General features: G+C 36.8%; 1 protein-coding gene and 1 long non-coding RNA gene across 13 annotated transcripts in view; one reads left to right on the top strand and one right to left on the bottom strand.

The window, feature by feature from the left end:
- znf827 (zinc finger protein 827) overlaps nt 1–15,309 on the bottom strand; it is a 789,732-nt gene that overhangs the window by 696,901 nt on the left and 77,522 nt on the right. For all 12 annotated transcript variants that reach the window (XR_015476686.1, XM_087237333.1, XM_087237339.1 and 9 more), the window contains exon 5: nt 13,586–13,813. Coding sequence is in view for 11 of the 12 variants with exons in the window: in XM_087237333.1 (XP_087093459.1) it covers nt 13,586–13,813 (228 nt within the window). In the remaining variant the exon portion in view is untranslated. The remainder of the gene's footprint in view (nt 1–13,585; nt 13,814–15,309) is intronic.
- Nucleotides 1–15,309, top strand: part of LOC141386123 (uncharacterized) — a 92,560-nt gene that overhangs the window by 65,962 nt on the left and 11,289 nt on the right. The window contains exon 3 of the long non-coding RNA XR_015476712.1: nt 1,503–1,619. This is a non-coding gene — a long non-coding RNA (uncharacterized LOC141386123). The remainder of the gene's footprint in view (nt 1–1,502; nt 1,620–15,309) is intronic.

Below are 15,309 nucleotides of genomic sequence, written 5' to 3' on the forward strand. Positions count from 1 at the left end.
TGTTTGCCAACAAATATTTGAGAACGTTATTAAAATTAAATTTGAAATCATTATTACTTGACTGGCCTCCCTGCAGTCCCGACCTGTCCCCAATTGGTGCATCCCCATCAAACAATGTTATATTTGTTTGCCAACAAATATGTGAGAAAATTATTTCAATAAAATGTGAAATTATCATTACTTGACTGGCCTGCCTGCAGTCCTGATCTGTCTCCAATTGGTGCATGCCCACGAAACAATGTATTATTTTAGTTTTTTTTTTTCATTGTGTGCATGTAAAAGGCCCTGATGTTGTTATTATGCAGTTTCAAAATGCAAGATTATAAACATTTTACATTTAGACCAGATAAAATGTGCACATTAATTTCCGATTAGTCACGTTAACTCATGCAATTGAAATATTTGAATCGATTGACATCTCTAATATATATGTGCAGCTTCACATAAATATCTACCTACATATAATATACATTTTTAAAAATAAATAAGTAGTCTTTTCTGAGCAATACATAGACAACATGTGCGGTATAAAAACAAAGGAGCAGACGCAGAGACGGAAGATCTAGAGATGAAGAGGAAGAAAGAAGTAGCGAGGGTGAGACGGAGGTGGAGGAGGATAGAGAACGAGGTTGTCATTCTGCACTACGTCTCCTTTGGCCCGACAGAAAGGATGACCCGCTTAGACACGAGGTGAAGAGTTCAGCCGCTTCAAAGAGGTCCAGAGCAACCGCAGCCCGCAAAGAGACAAGGGAGAGCTGATCCCAGACCAGTGGCCGAACAGCCTCTCAATAATTCAGCACATCATGATGCAACACTCAGCTCAGCTCAGCCAGAGAGAGAGAGAGAAAGAGAGAGAATCAGTGCTGCCCCTGAAGAGGCTTCTGGAAAGATGCAGGCTTGTGTGTTTGTGTGATGCTAGAAATGGTCAAATGGCTGTGCTTTCACTTCATGTGGAGGACTATCTTTCTTCTACATGGTGAAATCTGTCTTTTTGCTGTTGTAAAACATGTATGGGGATAATCTTTTAAGCTCAGAATGTGCAAGGAAGTTAGTCGTCGATTAACCAAACAGTCGATTATCTAGGGATTTTCCATTTTTGGATATTTTTCGTTTAAAGTAGAGACGTATTTGCATATATTGCCATGATTAATCGTCACTTTAATTAATATTTAATTAATAGATTTTTTGTTAAATTTAATAATGTAAAAATTCGTCAGTGTTTATTATCACATGTGAGCAAATCATTTTTGTTACTATAAGCCAATTTTTGTTACTATGCCTAAATCTGCATAGGATATTGTGCACATTAAGGAAAATCTAGAGAATGCAAAAAAGCTAACGTTTACTCAGAAATGCAACATAGCCTCACTCTGAAAACGTAGCCCTATATGTACATTTCTGGAGATTATGAATTATGTAGCCAGAGTTACGTATGGCTGCATTTCATCTTTAAAATGTACGCTATGGGGCGGTATGACGCCATTCCTTTTTGTGCTTACCAGCTGACCACTGATTGGACAGCTTTTGGACGACACATATGTCGGTGAACTTGAGACACAGAGCGGAGTTGACTGCAAAAATGGGGTTCGAGTCTGGTGAAGAACCGTTGCAGAAAGCAGGTAAGAAAAACAAAGCTAAAAATAAAATAAACAAGTAAATAACAAGGTGAGAACGTGGTAAAATCTCAAAATGTGGTAAAAATCAGGGGTCTTAGATTGCTTTTTAAAACACTGTGGTTGGGTTTTAGGGAAGGGGGTGGGTGTGTCAATTAGTGCTTTTGAAAACACTATTGGATGGGTTTAGGGAAGGGGGAGGGTGGGGGTATCGGTTGGTTGGTCAGTCAGTAAATCAGTCAGTCAACAGCAACCTTTGGTAGATTTACGCGAGAACAGCAGGCGCAAATGGCACTCACAAGAGAAATTTGAGATCTGAAAAATCTTACACAGCAGCCTCTGGTGGACTTGCGAAAACAAAAACTGCAAAAAAATGTAATTTTGGGATGTAATTTGCTCTCTTCAAAAATGTATATAGGGGTACATAAGGGTACGTAATAAGAATAAGCCTGGGTTGCATGAATGTTTATAACGCGTTATGCTTACATGGTATAGTTATTAGCCAACTTGATCTGTCTTTATTGACATCAAGTGGGTAAAATTTCAACATTTATATTTTATATCTTCATGAGCTAAATGTACCAGTTGAGTTAAGATAATATGCTAATCTTTAAATTTGCATATTTAGCTTTAGTTAGCTTCTCGCTAATCTGTTAATGCTGTTTTAGTATGTTAGCAGTATATATTAGTTATTTAATGGAATTTGTACACTAAAACCAACTTTAACATCTTGAACCAATAAATGATTCAATCTCTATAGTCTCAAAAAAAAACTTCTGTAATAAAACCAACCCTGTGCTTGTTCCTATTATTATGCATATTCCAGAAATATTACATTTTTAAAAGGGACTAAATCTAGCCAATTTTTTAGCTCTTTAACTGCCTGCTCTACCAAATGGCTGACCATATTTTGTTTTATAAACTGAAAGTTAAAGTCAATTTAAAGAATGAATAATGAACACTACACAGCATAGTTGGTTTATAAAAAAGGCAAACAAATAAAATCTTGTTAATATGATTGATTTTGGAAGTATTGTAAAAACACAAACAAGAAAACAAGTTAAATGAGAATCTGAAATATTTTATGGCATGCTTCAAAAAATAAAATGATTTAGTATTTAAAAAGGTTTTAATTTGATTATATTTTTAAATAAACTGATCGTACACTCCATATTTTTCATAGTATATGTATTATTTCCAATACTTTTACCCAAAACCGACATATCAACCATTTGATATTTAAAAAATTATGGGATGTGTTGAAAAATGCATTGCGTGTGTCAACTGGCGACATTAGGACTTAAGAAGTGCAATCCAAACATTTTGTTTCTTGGGGCAGTTAAATGGTTAAAAATGAAGAAAATCTGTCAGTTACTCTGATGGAGGGTTGTTGCATGTTTTTGTATTTAACCTGTGCCTTTTACTAATAATTACTGAACTGTATGCGTGCAAATGAATGTCTTTGGCTAATGCGTGCCATTGCTCATTTTCCACATTCATTTTGACAATTATATACAACCCCTAACTATACAAGCATCACCATCCAAGTTTCAACTATTCACAATATATATTTTGATATAAATAATTAAACATTTTTGACAAATGCACTGACTTGCTATTTGCAGTGAGTTTTTTATACATTATTATGTTTTGTAATCTAATTCATATATACCAATAATTAATATAAAGCAATGAAATCTTACAACTTTTTATGTATCTTTAGAAGCTGCTCTATCTGGTATTATAGATATCATGGTCAAACAGTGCTGAATCTAGAGTTTTTCCAGTGAAACTCAGCTTATAGACTTTAAGGACAAACAATAATATCTCGCTTTTTTTTTTTTTTATCAGTCACCTCAGCATTCGGCAGTTTAGATTTAAGATATTGCACAAGAACACAGTATCATTGTGGTCACACCATCACAACACTATCTGTTTGCGCCACGCAAAAGAATGTAAAATTGTGGAGTATACATTAGTTTCACAGATATATAAATATTTATACATTTCACTTTCCATTTTATTAATGAGCTTTAAAATCCCGAACCTACTCCTGGAGAACTGCCAATCCTACACATTTAGGATGTCTCACTCATCTGACACAACTATTTCAGGTCTTAAAGTCCTCACTAACAAGCTGATGAGTTGAATCATACAACCCTGTGTCTAAATATGCCTGCTGTGACACACCAAGTCAATGTAAAAAAAACTAGTGCCTTTAAAATTTTACTGTGGCATCACCTTGCTATGGCTGTGTCCTGTACACTGGTAAATAACTCCTTATATCAATGGGTATTAAAAAATAGACAAAACTGTTACTAAATGTAAGCTCAAGTAGAGCCAATGTGTGGAGCACACCTTTGAATCTAGATTTACCGGAATTCTATAACCACTATAATGGCCTCTAATGTTTTAACCACTATAATTCTGACCATTCATACAAGAATTTTTAGACTAACACTAGTTTGATTTTTGTAAGATAACAAATTCACATTTGAAGCTTCTGTTGAGGTTTTAAAATGAAGCTTTGAATGCATGTTATTACATTTTCTGATGTTTTCTGTAATATTTAACTGTGTAAGATGTGTGCTTTACGAGAGTATAATGTAGTGTAGTTGTTCATTGCGGTGAAAATATTGCTTTTAAAAGTCTAAATGTCAACAAAAAAAATCTTTGTCATTTTTGAAAATGTTAATATTTTTTTAATAGGATATCCAGCATCCGCTGGAATCAAAAGCCATGGTTAAACAGACCTATGTTAGGATATGTAATGATAAAAATAGCTATAATAGCAACTCATGTAGCTAATTACAGGTTCAAATTCAAAACACATCAATATACCACTACTATATACTTTTTAAAATAAAAACAATACATAGGATAATAATTAACTCCATTTTCTCTTGGCTTAGTCTCTTATTTATCAGGGGCCGTCACAGTGGAATGAACCGCCAACTTTTTTCGGCATACTGTATGTCTTACGCCTGGTTTATACTTCTGCATTGAGTGATCGCCTTGCGCATAGTCATGCATTTATACTTCTGTGTGCTGTATGTGTTCTGTGTACTTAAGCTATACGGGTTCTATTTGCAAAGAATTATTCCACAGAAAAAATGACCACCTTGATAGTTTTAGAATCATCAACAGTCTAGGTCAGGGGTCACCAATCTCGTTTCTGGAGGTCCGGTGCCCTGCAGGGTTTAGCTCCAACTTGCCTCGACACACCTGCCTGGGTGTTTCAACTATACCTAGTAAGACCTTGATTAGCTTTTTCAGGTGTGTTTGATTAGGGTTGGAGCTAAAATCTGCAGGACACCGACCTCCAGGAACAAGTTTGGTGATCCCTGGTCTTAAAGCTAATTCTTGACTCATCGACAGCCCGACTATTAGCTAGGAGTTTCATAGACACAGTAATAACATGGTGAATCTAGTTTATCCAGGTTTCATTGATAAAAGTCACAATAGTACTACTACTATTACACTACTATAATATTACTCATACAGTACAGAGTTAAGCAAACATCACAGTTCTTAAAATCCTTAAGTTGAAGAAAATCAGTAAGTTGAAGAAGGTTTGTTTTATTTCAAATAAAATCCTAGTGAATGATAGTCAATTAGGCTTTTTTTACACATCCATTTTCAAAATACCCATTAGGATGCTGTTTTTTTTTTTACCACTCAGAAGGTCATCTACTGTCCAAGACATTGTTTAAATCAGTTGTAAATTACAAACTAATTCCTGCTCATTGGGGAATGATTTTGAGGTGGGATCTGTGAGTTCATAACCACTCAGCAGTGTACTGCTGTGTCTTTGGCTGGCATGGCTCATGTTGTCTTACTGCCGAGATGATGCCTCTAATTGGCTTTGGGTATAATAACAAAGGCCAACATCCTGGCAGAGAAGAGGAAGAGATGACCAGGTCAAGAAACAATCCCCCAGAGAAAAAGCTGCAATTGGATGTATCCCTATCCGTAGGGACAAACACAGGTTGTGCCGTGGAGAATGAGAGGATGGCAGTCCTCTCTTAGGTTCTGTGTGCCCCCCGGTGCATCGCCGCATCAGGGTCCATCTGTTGAAACCCAGGAACCATCAGTGCGCAGGGACTAACACGGCAGTGGTAATTAGCCCCAGGATGCAAACAGCTACCATCAAACAGATGTGGGGGAAGTCGACACATTGTTAACTGGTTTGATGGGGGGTGGATGGGTGGGGGAGCTGACCTACTTTAAATCGTGTGATGCAACACCTCAATACAAGAAAGCAGCTATCCACACCATGAAACCAAGTAAAATTCTTAATGATGCCTCGTCAGTGCTTGCAACCAAATTGATATGAGCTTTTTTTCTCGATTTTGTTAATTGCTACAAGCAAACTAGGGCCAAAGGTCAGGCTCATTATATTTCCTGAACTTTCACACAATGTTTCCGTGAACTTGTCACATGGACATCGCCCCTGGAGCAATTTGGGCATATGTGCCTTGAACTTGTAGTTCAAGGTGTTAATAATGGAAGACACCAGCCTCTGCTGCTCTACTATTTTTTAGGGTCATCTTGAATCATGTGTGCCTCTTAACCAAGCACATTAAAGCTTTGCTTTCAACAGATATCTGACAGTCAAGTGTGACAGTCAATCACTGTTTTGTGGATTCTGCATTTACCATAATCTCAATGTCAAAAATTGTCTGTTTAAGCTGATAAAACATTTGTTCCCTCCAAAAATCTCCTCAAAAGAATTTTCCCTCCAAAAAGAATGAATCCAAAATGAAGGTTTAATGGCAGAGATTTTGACAACTGACCAATAGGTTGTTAATTCATAAAATGATACCTTTTGCCCAAAAAGCAACTGATTTCGGTGTAATTATCCTTGACATCTATTTAACGACAACAGCAAGCAAAAAAAAAAAAAAAAAAAAAACACCGGTTACATACCCTGCAGACAACTGCAATACAAATCTTTTTATTTTTTGCTGACCTTGAAGGCTTGCCTTAAAGTGCCTTTGATTTGGTCTGCCTGCTGGGTTGAGTATACATAGGATTCCACTGACCAGCCATTTTGAATGCTTTAACAAATTTAAATGTATATGTATAAAAGCATTTAATTGAGAATTTAGGTTGGGTATCAACTAAGCTAAACTAGGCTAGTCAGCAGGCATTACGCCCTGACAGAATGCAGAGTGGTTAGCTACAGCAAAACATTGTCCATCAAAAATGATTTAGTAATTTATCTTTAATGGTGCTGCATGTACGTTTGACAACCGGTGGTTGAACTAGGTATTGCACTCCTGGTTAAAAAAACACGCAAGCGCAGGTTGCCAGATTGACTACACCAACAGGATTTAATGCTTTAAGGATTTAATGATTTGAGAATGATTTTAATTGTGTTCTAAATAAAAGGAATGGCACGCGATAGACGGAATATTCTCCATATTAAAAGGTGTTTTTGTTCTAACCAACACTTGAAATTTATATTTTAGAAACAGCTTCTATTTCTTGCAGCTGAACAACAGAAAACGGAGAATGATCACCTCAGGTACACCTCATGTGCTTTGTTTTGTGTTAAATGATGCACGATTAAATACCATTTTACATGACATTTATTGCCATACTACTAAAAGCAGCAGCAGATAGTTCACCTCAGATCTTGAAAATAAAACATTTGAAATTGAACCTTAGAACTGTGCCAAAACAAATCAGTGATTCAGCTTGTGCATTTAATAATGTTAAAGAGGTTCAATATGTGTTAATTAAATTACAAACCTTATAATTTTGTTGGAGTGCAGTAAATGTACCAATGTGTTCTTGTGAATGGCTGTACTTAAATTTCTGTCGTGTTGGGTCTGGTGCAAACAGGCCAAATGTACACAATGTAAGCTGCTCACCTAATGTTTACATTCATAATATTTATATTATTTGCTAATTAATAACCACCTTATGTGGAACTCTGAATCTGCGTCTCATTTCGGAGTCTGCTACTGTCCACCAGAGGTTGCATTTCCATTGCGGAAATATACTTTGAGAGCCGAATAAATGAAATATGCTGTTTTCCACAAAGGCAACCCTGGTTGAAATCGAATTGAAATATCAGTGTTGAAATATAATTGGCTAAGCTGGCACTGAGCGGGCTAAATGGCCAAAACAAAGACAGACATTCTGGCACGTAACTGCATATTATGGTACTTTTATGTTTAATAGGAGTCAAAAACGTACATACGGCACCGTTAATGATGAAAAACATAAAAAGATGAGCGTTTACATTTAACTTACGGCCACTATGAGCAGGGCACCACAACAAAGCATTTAAAAAAAAAAAATTTAATACTTTTTTATTATTGACCCTGCAGACAATGCAAATACATGAAAGTAAGAGTAACAATTATTGAATGTTCAAATGTTATTTGATATAAAAACTATTTTAAGTCAACTTCATCTAGTTCACAGCAATTCAACTGGCAGTCTTTGGGACAAATTCAGCCAGCCAATCATCTTCGTTCAGCCAAGGGAACACAAAAGTGCATGCAGGTCATGCAACGTTTCACAGATGAAAAATAAAAGGATGAAGAGGAAAACCAACAGCAAAAACAGTACTGGAGTACACTGGACAAAAAAAGAAAAATGTGCCGAGTGCCTGTTTTCACACGTTATCAAAGGGAGTATGTGTTTGGTGGACTTTCGAAATACAAACCAAAATAAACTTTGGGCTTAACGCAACACTAGTTCAGAGAAGGTGTGTATTAAAGAGTGCTGAGATAAATGTCTTATGAAAATAGGAGAAACATTGTGTCATGAACATATCATGAACTAACACCACAGAAGGCATTTAAATCCCCAAATCACCACCTGTACAAACATAAACCACGAACAGTTTAGTACCTGTAATAACCATGCCATTTTGGCTGATAAAGGGTACATTTATATTGAACATCAATTGGTAATTAATTAATCATCTTAAAATCATATTGTTACCTCTAGCAGTTTCTTTTAGAGTGTATGTTGGTAGTTCTTATGGACATTTAAAATATTTTAATTTGATAAATGTTCACACTTATATAAAACTTTATATAAAACTGTTGTTAATATCAATATCATTTACTGCTTAATATGCATTTCAATTTAATTTGAGCATTTATAAGATCTCCTATAAAAGGTTGGCCACAGCCCTTGGTGTTTTTGTTTTATAACAACATTTTAAAATGAATATGTTCATCACCCATGTTGCCATTTTTACTACCCTTCAGAAAAACAATCCATGTCCACGCAATACAGCATAAAACAAACAATACTTAAACTTTCAAGCTCACAGGGAATGCACCTATTTTGCCGTTTATTGGTTTTGGTAATGGTCAGATAAGTGGGGCTTGACGAATCAGAAAACAATCTAGAAGACCAGTCCTATATCAATTGTTCTGCAGTATTTGGGTGTTCTGTGTTTGCTTAAAGTAATTCATTCATTTTCTTTTTGGCTTAGTCCCTTTATTAATTTGGGGTTGCGACAGCGGAATGAACCACCAACTTATCCAGCACATTTTTTACGCAGCAGATGCCCTTCCATCTGCAACCCATCACTGGGAAACATCCATTCACACACATACACTACGGACAGTTTAGCCTACCCAATTCACTTGTTCCGCATGTCTTTGGAGTTGTGGGGTAACCGGAACACCCGGAGGAAATGTACGCGAATGCAGGGAGAACATGCAAACTCCACATAGAAACGCAACTGCCCCAGCCGAGGCTCGAACCAGCGAACTTCTTGTTATGAGGCAACAGCACTAACTACTGCGCCCCTGCGTCGCCTGACTAATTAGTCTGCTAAAATGTGTATATTCCATACAAAATATGAAGCTGACCAGTCAGTTCTTGTCGCATGACTCGTAGAATGCTTTCTGTTCAATTGCTTGAACAAGTTGCTAGTCCAGTTAAAGCAGTCGAAAGTTCTATAAAGATTGGACATAGACTGAATTTCACAGCATTTTTTTGTTTTTTGTTTTTACGCTTAATGAAATGAAAGTAATGTCTGTATTTCCACTTGAATAAGCAAGCACTCTAGTCAGCTATTTTAGCTAATGCTTGTTAACTGGCGCTGCAGCGGAAAGCGTGCATTGTTTCCTCTATAAACTATATTTGTAACTCAAGTATCACAATTACATTATCTTTAGTAACTGTAAATAAATTACACAAAATTAAATATAATTTATTACATTACTGCGTTCCCCAAAAATGTAATTAGAACACAAGGCTTTACTGTGAAACGTGTTACAACTCTGCACACAAATTACTTAAAATTGTGGCTTCAAATAAACAACAACCACTAAACCTTTGAAAATCCTAAATAATTCTAATAAATAATTCTAATAAAAAAATATTTATATATACACCTGTTCCCTGGGATTAAGCTAACGCCCAATCCCAATTCTACCCTCCTACCTTTCCTCTGACTCCTAGCCCTCGTTTTACGCGTTCACATGAAGGGGTTGGGGTGTCCCAATTCTCTTCAGCTTGAAGGCGTACGGCTAAGGGGAAGGGCTAGATAGGCCTTAAAACAGAGATTTTTCAGGAGCACACTCGAAGCTAAGGGGTACGAAGTTCCCAAAATACACCAGCTACAACGGCAGCATGTCAGGAGAAGCACGAATTAGTATTTTTTGTCATTATTACAAATTTTTACAATAAAATAAAAATGCTAAAATAAAAACCACAAAATTTTGCTGACGTTATCTATAATCCCTAATAATAAACCCTGAACAGCATTACCACAACACACTTTCACATCTGACACTCAATGACACTCACTTCACACAAAAGTCTAAAAATGACTTGAAAATGAAATGAGCTCTTTACAGTGTCTGCTATAATGTTAATATTATTTTCGTGTGCTTACATAGATGGCCACGTTGTAAATGCACAGTAGTTACAAGCTTGTTACCACATTATATCATTATGATAACATGCTATTGTTGCCTTCAGTGATGTCCTAAAGATAAATACAAAAAATAAAAAATAACGCAACCTGGAATAACTACAGTAGTCAAGATTGGCGATCTCATATAAATCGAGAGATCGCGATGACATATGATGACGTGTGCAGGTGTTGTAGTGCTGTCCCATTTCTTAAGGAATACATTTTGAAGCCTTTCCCCTTCACACTCTGTTTCAAGAGCCAAGGGGAAGGGGAAGGGGTACAAAAATAGAATTGTAATTGGGCCTAATTATTGGTGAGACAAAATGAAGCAATGCTCTACCAAACAAACTACAAGAATCCCATATTCAATTATACAAAATTTTCTTGATGGTAAATGTATTATTTTAGTAAACGCTTATTTTAGTCATTCCGTAAAAGTGACCCATAGTTCAGAACCTTTTCTTTTAATATCCTAACTGAAAAGCTAAATGTAAAGTGTCCCGTCTTATCGCTGTGATGATAGTCTCAAATGCCGCCTGTTGTTTCTCAAAACAACCCAATAGCAACAATGCCAAGTTTAAACACATAACGATTGCAATAAGTTGCGTGTGTGGTGTGCTGACATTCATACAATAGTACCAAGCAAAAAATAAATAAACAACCGCTACAGTACACAATCCCTGTTTCATTTCACGTAAAGCCAATCTAGATAGCAATTGCGTGGGGTTGCCGAGACATCTTCGGTCAGCAGGGCAGTGTGCTTATGAGTCAGACGCAGACGACCTTCCCCCAATGACCTCTCAAGACTGCACCACTGCATCACACACACACAAGACCACAGACGATGTCATTGTTTCCATGGCATTGATCCCCAGCCTGCAGCAGCAGAGCGCGGCTCTTTAGATCCACTTGGTTGCATGTCTGCACGCCGCTGTGGCTGCGCTGAGTCGGATCTGTGAGGCCATGTCGTGTAAAACGGCTTCAGTCTGACAACAAACAGGCTAATTGGTCCCTGTTCCTAGCCTCAGGAGACGGAGAGAGAGAAAGACTGAGGAAACACATCCTGGAGGTGGGGTGAGCGGGAATAGAGGCTCTCGCTCATAGTAGCACATGGAGAGTTCTGATGTGGAAAGTCACGGAGACCTCTCATTGAGCTTTACGCACATACATAATGCAAAAAAAGCGATCTCCCATTTTCTCATGTCTTACTGCTTTCAGTACTCGTATACGGAAACACTCGGTCCTCTAGTTCACATGCATACTTTTCCTCGCTCTCTTGGGAAACATGACCTGGGGCTGTGCAGTCAGGAAGCACACGTGTTAAAAGCAGCTCTCTCTTGGCGCGGCTGAGTCACGCTGAAGTGTAAGGCATCATGGGGAGGCAGCAGCAGCAGCTGGTGTGTGGTGCCCGTCAAATACACTGCTTTAGAGTGAATCACTCCCTATCATACTCTGGACTACTCTTGATCTCGCTCGCTCTCTCTCTCACTCTCTCTCTCCTGGCAAGAGCTTTTCTCACTCCTTTTCTGTTTGTCTCTCTTTACCTCAAGCTTTTTTAATACCCTGCGAGCACGTTTAAAATCTCACCTTCTGATCTCCTAATTATTAATTCGGAAAACCTGATATATAAAGAACTGTAGTGTTGCTCCAAAAAAAAAAGGAAATGCATTAATGTGGCTAATTTCATTTGTCTAAATTTCCAATGATCTATTTCATATAGAGAATCTCAGTGATTCATAAATGACCATGGACCCTTTTCACATTTCCGGGTTCCTCAGTAGCGAACTCATCATAGTTGGGTTAACTTAAGAGCGTAGTGAATGGGAGAGTACAACATTTATTTTACAATTCCATTTACTGAAATAATAAAAGAAAAACTTCACAGTGGTGTTTTCAAGACTTTCAGAAAAACAAACCATTGTGTGAGACTGATAACGGCAGCCAGAAAAGAGAACAGCATCAAATTTACTGTCCTGTAATATATATATATATATATATATATATATATATATATATATATATATATATATATATATATATATATATATATATATATATATATATATCTTTGATATATATAATTATAAAAAAATATATATTATGAGTCTTTCAAATCTGTCATTTATTCATCTAAATGATTTTTATTTTTTGTTTTTGTAATTTATTTATAGTACAAGGATAAAAAAAACAGTAAACTACACATTTTGTCAAAATGTAATTATTTGAGAGGAAGTCTTGGGATAAAACTGACTTTAAGACTCGGTTTAGAATCACTAAAGAACGAATCATTACACACTAATCCATTTTTAACCCATTAATTAGTGACGCACACTGTATGACATCCGCTCTCTTATTTCCTATTAATAGTAAAGCATTTTATCCACTAATATGAATTACCCTCCAAAAGTGAGTCTGTTTAAAGTCCTTTTAAAACTGTGTGCACAGAGCGAATGTGACACAGAATACCTTTTTAGTCCTGAACTTTTTCAATCCCCTTGTATTGTAGAGTTCAAATAAAGATTGGACCAGCGGCCCAAAACAGCAATCAATGGGTTTATTTTGGCAGAGTACTGCCCAGGATAAAAAGCACATTGACTGAACAACATGAAAAGGAATTGACCCTCTTCCTCCTGCCCAGAACACATGAGTGAGTGGAATGGACAGCAGCAGGTCAGAGCGAGAAAAAGAGCAAAAGTAAAAGGGAGTGATAGAATGAAAGAAAGACTAGACAAAGAACAAAATGTAAAGACAAGCTAATATACGCAAGTGCTAGAGTTTATGATGACCTGACATTGTTTTGCACAATTTTACATAACGTATAGACCTATTTTTGATTTAAATATACAATACTTATATTATTCTGTAACCTTAGTTGTACTGTCGAAATAAGGTTATTCTAAATATGACCTGAGCACCAAAGAGAATGCACAGCACACACTTCTCACACACACACATGCACCCACTCACTCAATCCTTTGGCCTTTGGGTTTCCTCAACAGCATTCAAGCACTCAGAAAGCACGCCTGAAAATAAACACGCATATGAGTGCTTGCACCAAAATACACCTGCTGACCTGAGAGCTTCATAAGCAATTCAGAGGCCACTTTGACGTTGATGTCCTGGCTGAGAAGGCTGCTCTTGCCCAACATCGGGCTCCCCTCCTCTCTTGGTTTGGTGGCTCCTGGAGGTCCTTCTTGGCAGAAGCTGTAGCTGGGTCCCCTCTGAGAGTTCAGGGGCTCCTCCGCCTGGGGCTCTTCCTTGACACAGTATGGACCCTTTAGGGCCTCCTTCTGGTTCGCTGCTGTGGGGCAAGAAAAAGAAAAGTGAGGCTTTTGAGAACAATGTTCTGGTGTGCATGCTTTTTGTTGACAGCAATGTCGAATGCGAGAAGTTAAATGATATGTAACAGTAGGGTACATATGGAAATAATTCCCAGAACTTTACTTTCCCGCAATTTATGTTACACCCTTTGTCCAAAATGGATTAAACTCATTATTTTCCTACAAAAAAATCTACAAATGTTCATTCATTTTCCTTCGGAATAGCTGCTGATTTAACAGCGGTTGCTATTGTGGAAAGAACCACTAACTAGGGATGTAACAATTCACCTGAATCACGATTCGATACGATTCATGATAAAGTCATGATTTAATAAAAAAATACAATTTAGACAAACTGAAGATGAACAAGAGTCCTTATATTTTTCTCAAATGCTGCACTTTTATTTTACTTAATATCTTTCCTGCAATAATTAAATTGGAATTTTAAAACAAAATCCAAATAAAACAGTGAATAATACAAGCTGAATTACAAATTTAAAACGAATTACAAGTAAAAAGTGAACAATGCAAATTAAAGGAGGCTGTTTAATACAAACAAACTAAAACGATGACTGAGCCAGGATTTGACATATTTTAAAAGAAATATCAAAAGGTCTTTGCCTATTTACAATGTAAAATACTGATTATAATATATGACATAATAAGAAAACTAAACTAAATGGAAAAAGAGAGGGTAGAAAGGTAACACCTGGTTCTGTAACAGCACCATTTTTTCTTTCAGTCTGAAAAACATCTTCACATTTTCGCTATGAAAACACTGATGCACCGTGTAATGTTAGCACTCTTCATTTGCATCATATTCGCTGTTCTGTTAGTGTAAGTAAACGTCTTTTCCTAGTATTTCCTCACAGTTTGTGTTTGACGCATCTCAGCGCTGTCAATTTACTCTGCCACCCCTACTCTTACTCGCCGCTGATGTGCAGTTAAAGTGAGTTTGCGCCTGTAAACACAGCGCCCTCTCTGTTCAAAACATGTATCGCGATTCATTCAACATTTCTACTGGTTTGAATCACCACATATTTTAATCTATTTTCAACCGGCTCACGGTAAATCGTTACTTCCCTACCACAAACTACACTGGCATATGTTTTACGCAGTGGATGCCCAAGCCAGCACCGTGCAGGGAAAAACCTATACACTCTCTCATACATACACACGCACACACACATAGGGCTGGGCGATTTGGCTTAAAATCCAAATCTCAGTTAGTTGAACATTTTAACTTGATTACAACTTATGAATGATTATTTTATTTATTTATTTTATGTTTTTGCCCTCAAAGTTCACTTTTTTGTACAGTAAATATACTTATTTTAAAAGAGATATTTTTGAGCATTACTTGATTTTAAAATAATTGAAGGAAACACACACCATCTACTATTCATTCATTTTCTTTTCGGCTTAGTCCCTTTATTAATCCAGGGTCACCACAGCGGAATGTACCCCCAACTTATCC

The sequence above is a fragment of the Danio rerio genome, chromosome 1, assembly GCF_052040795.2.
Source record: "Danio rerio strain M-AB ecotype USA chromosome 1, GRCz13ab, whole genome shotgun sequence".
NCBI classification, from domain to species: domain Eukaryota; kingdom Metazoa; phylum Chordata; class Actinopteri; order Cypriniformes; family Danionidae; genus Danio; species Danio rerio.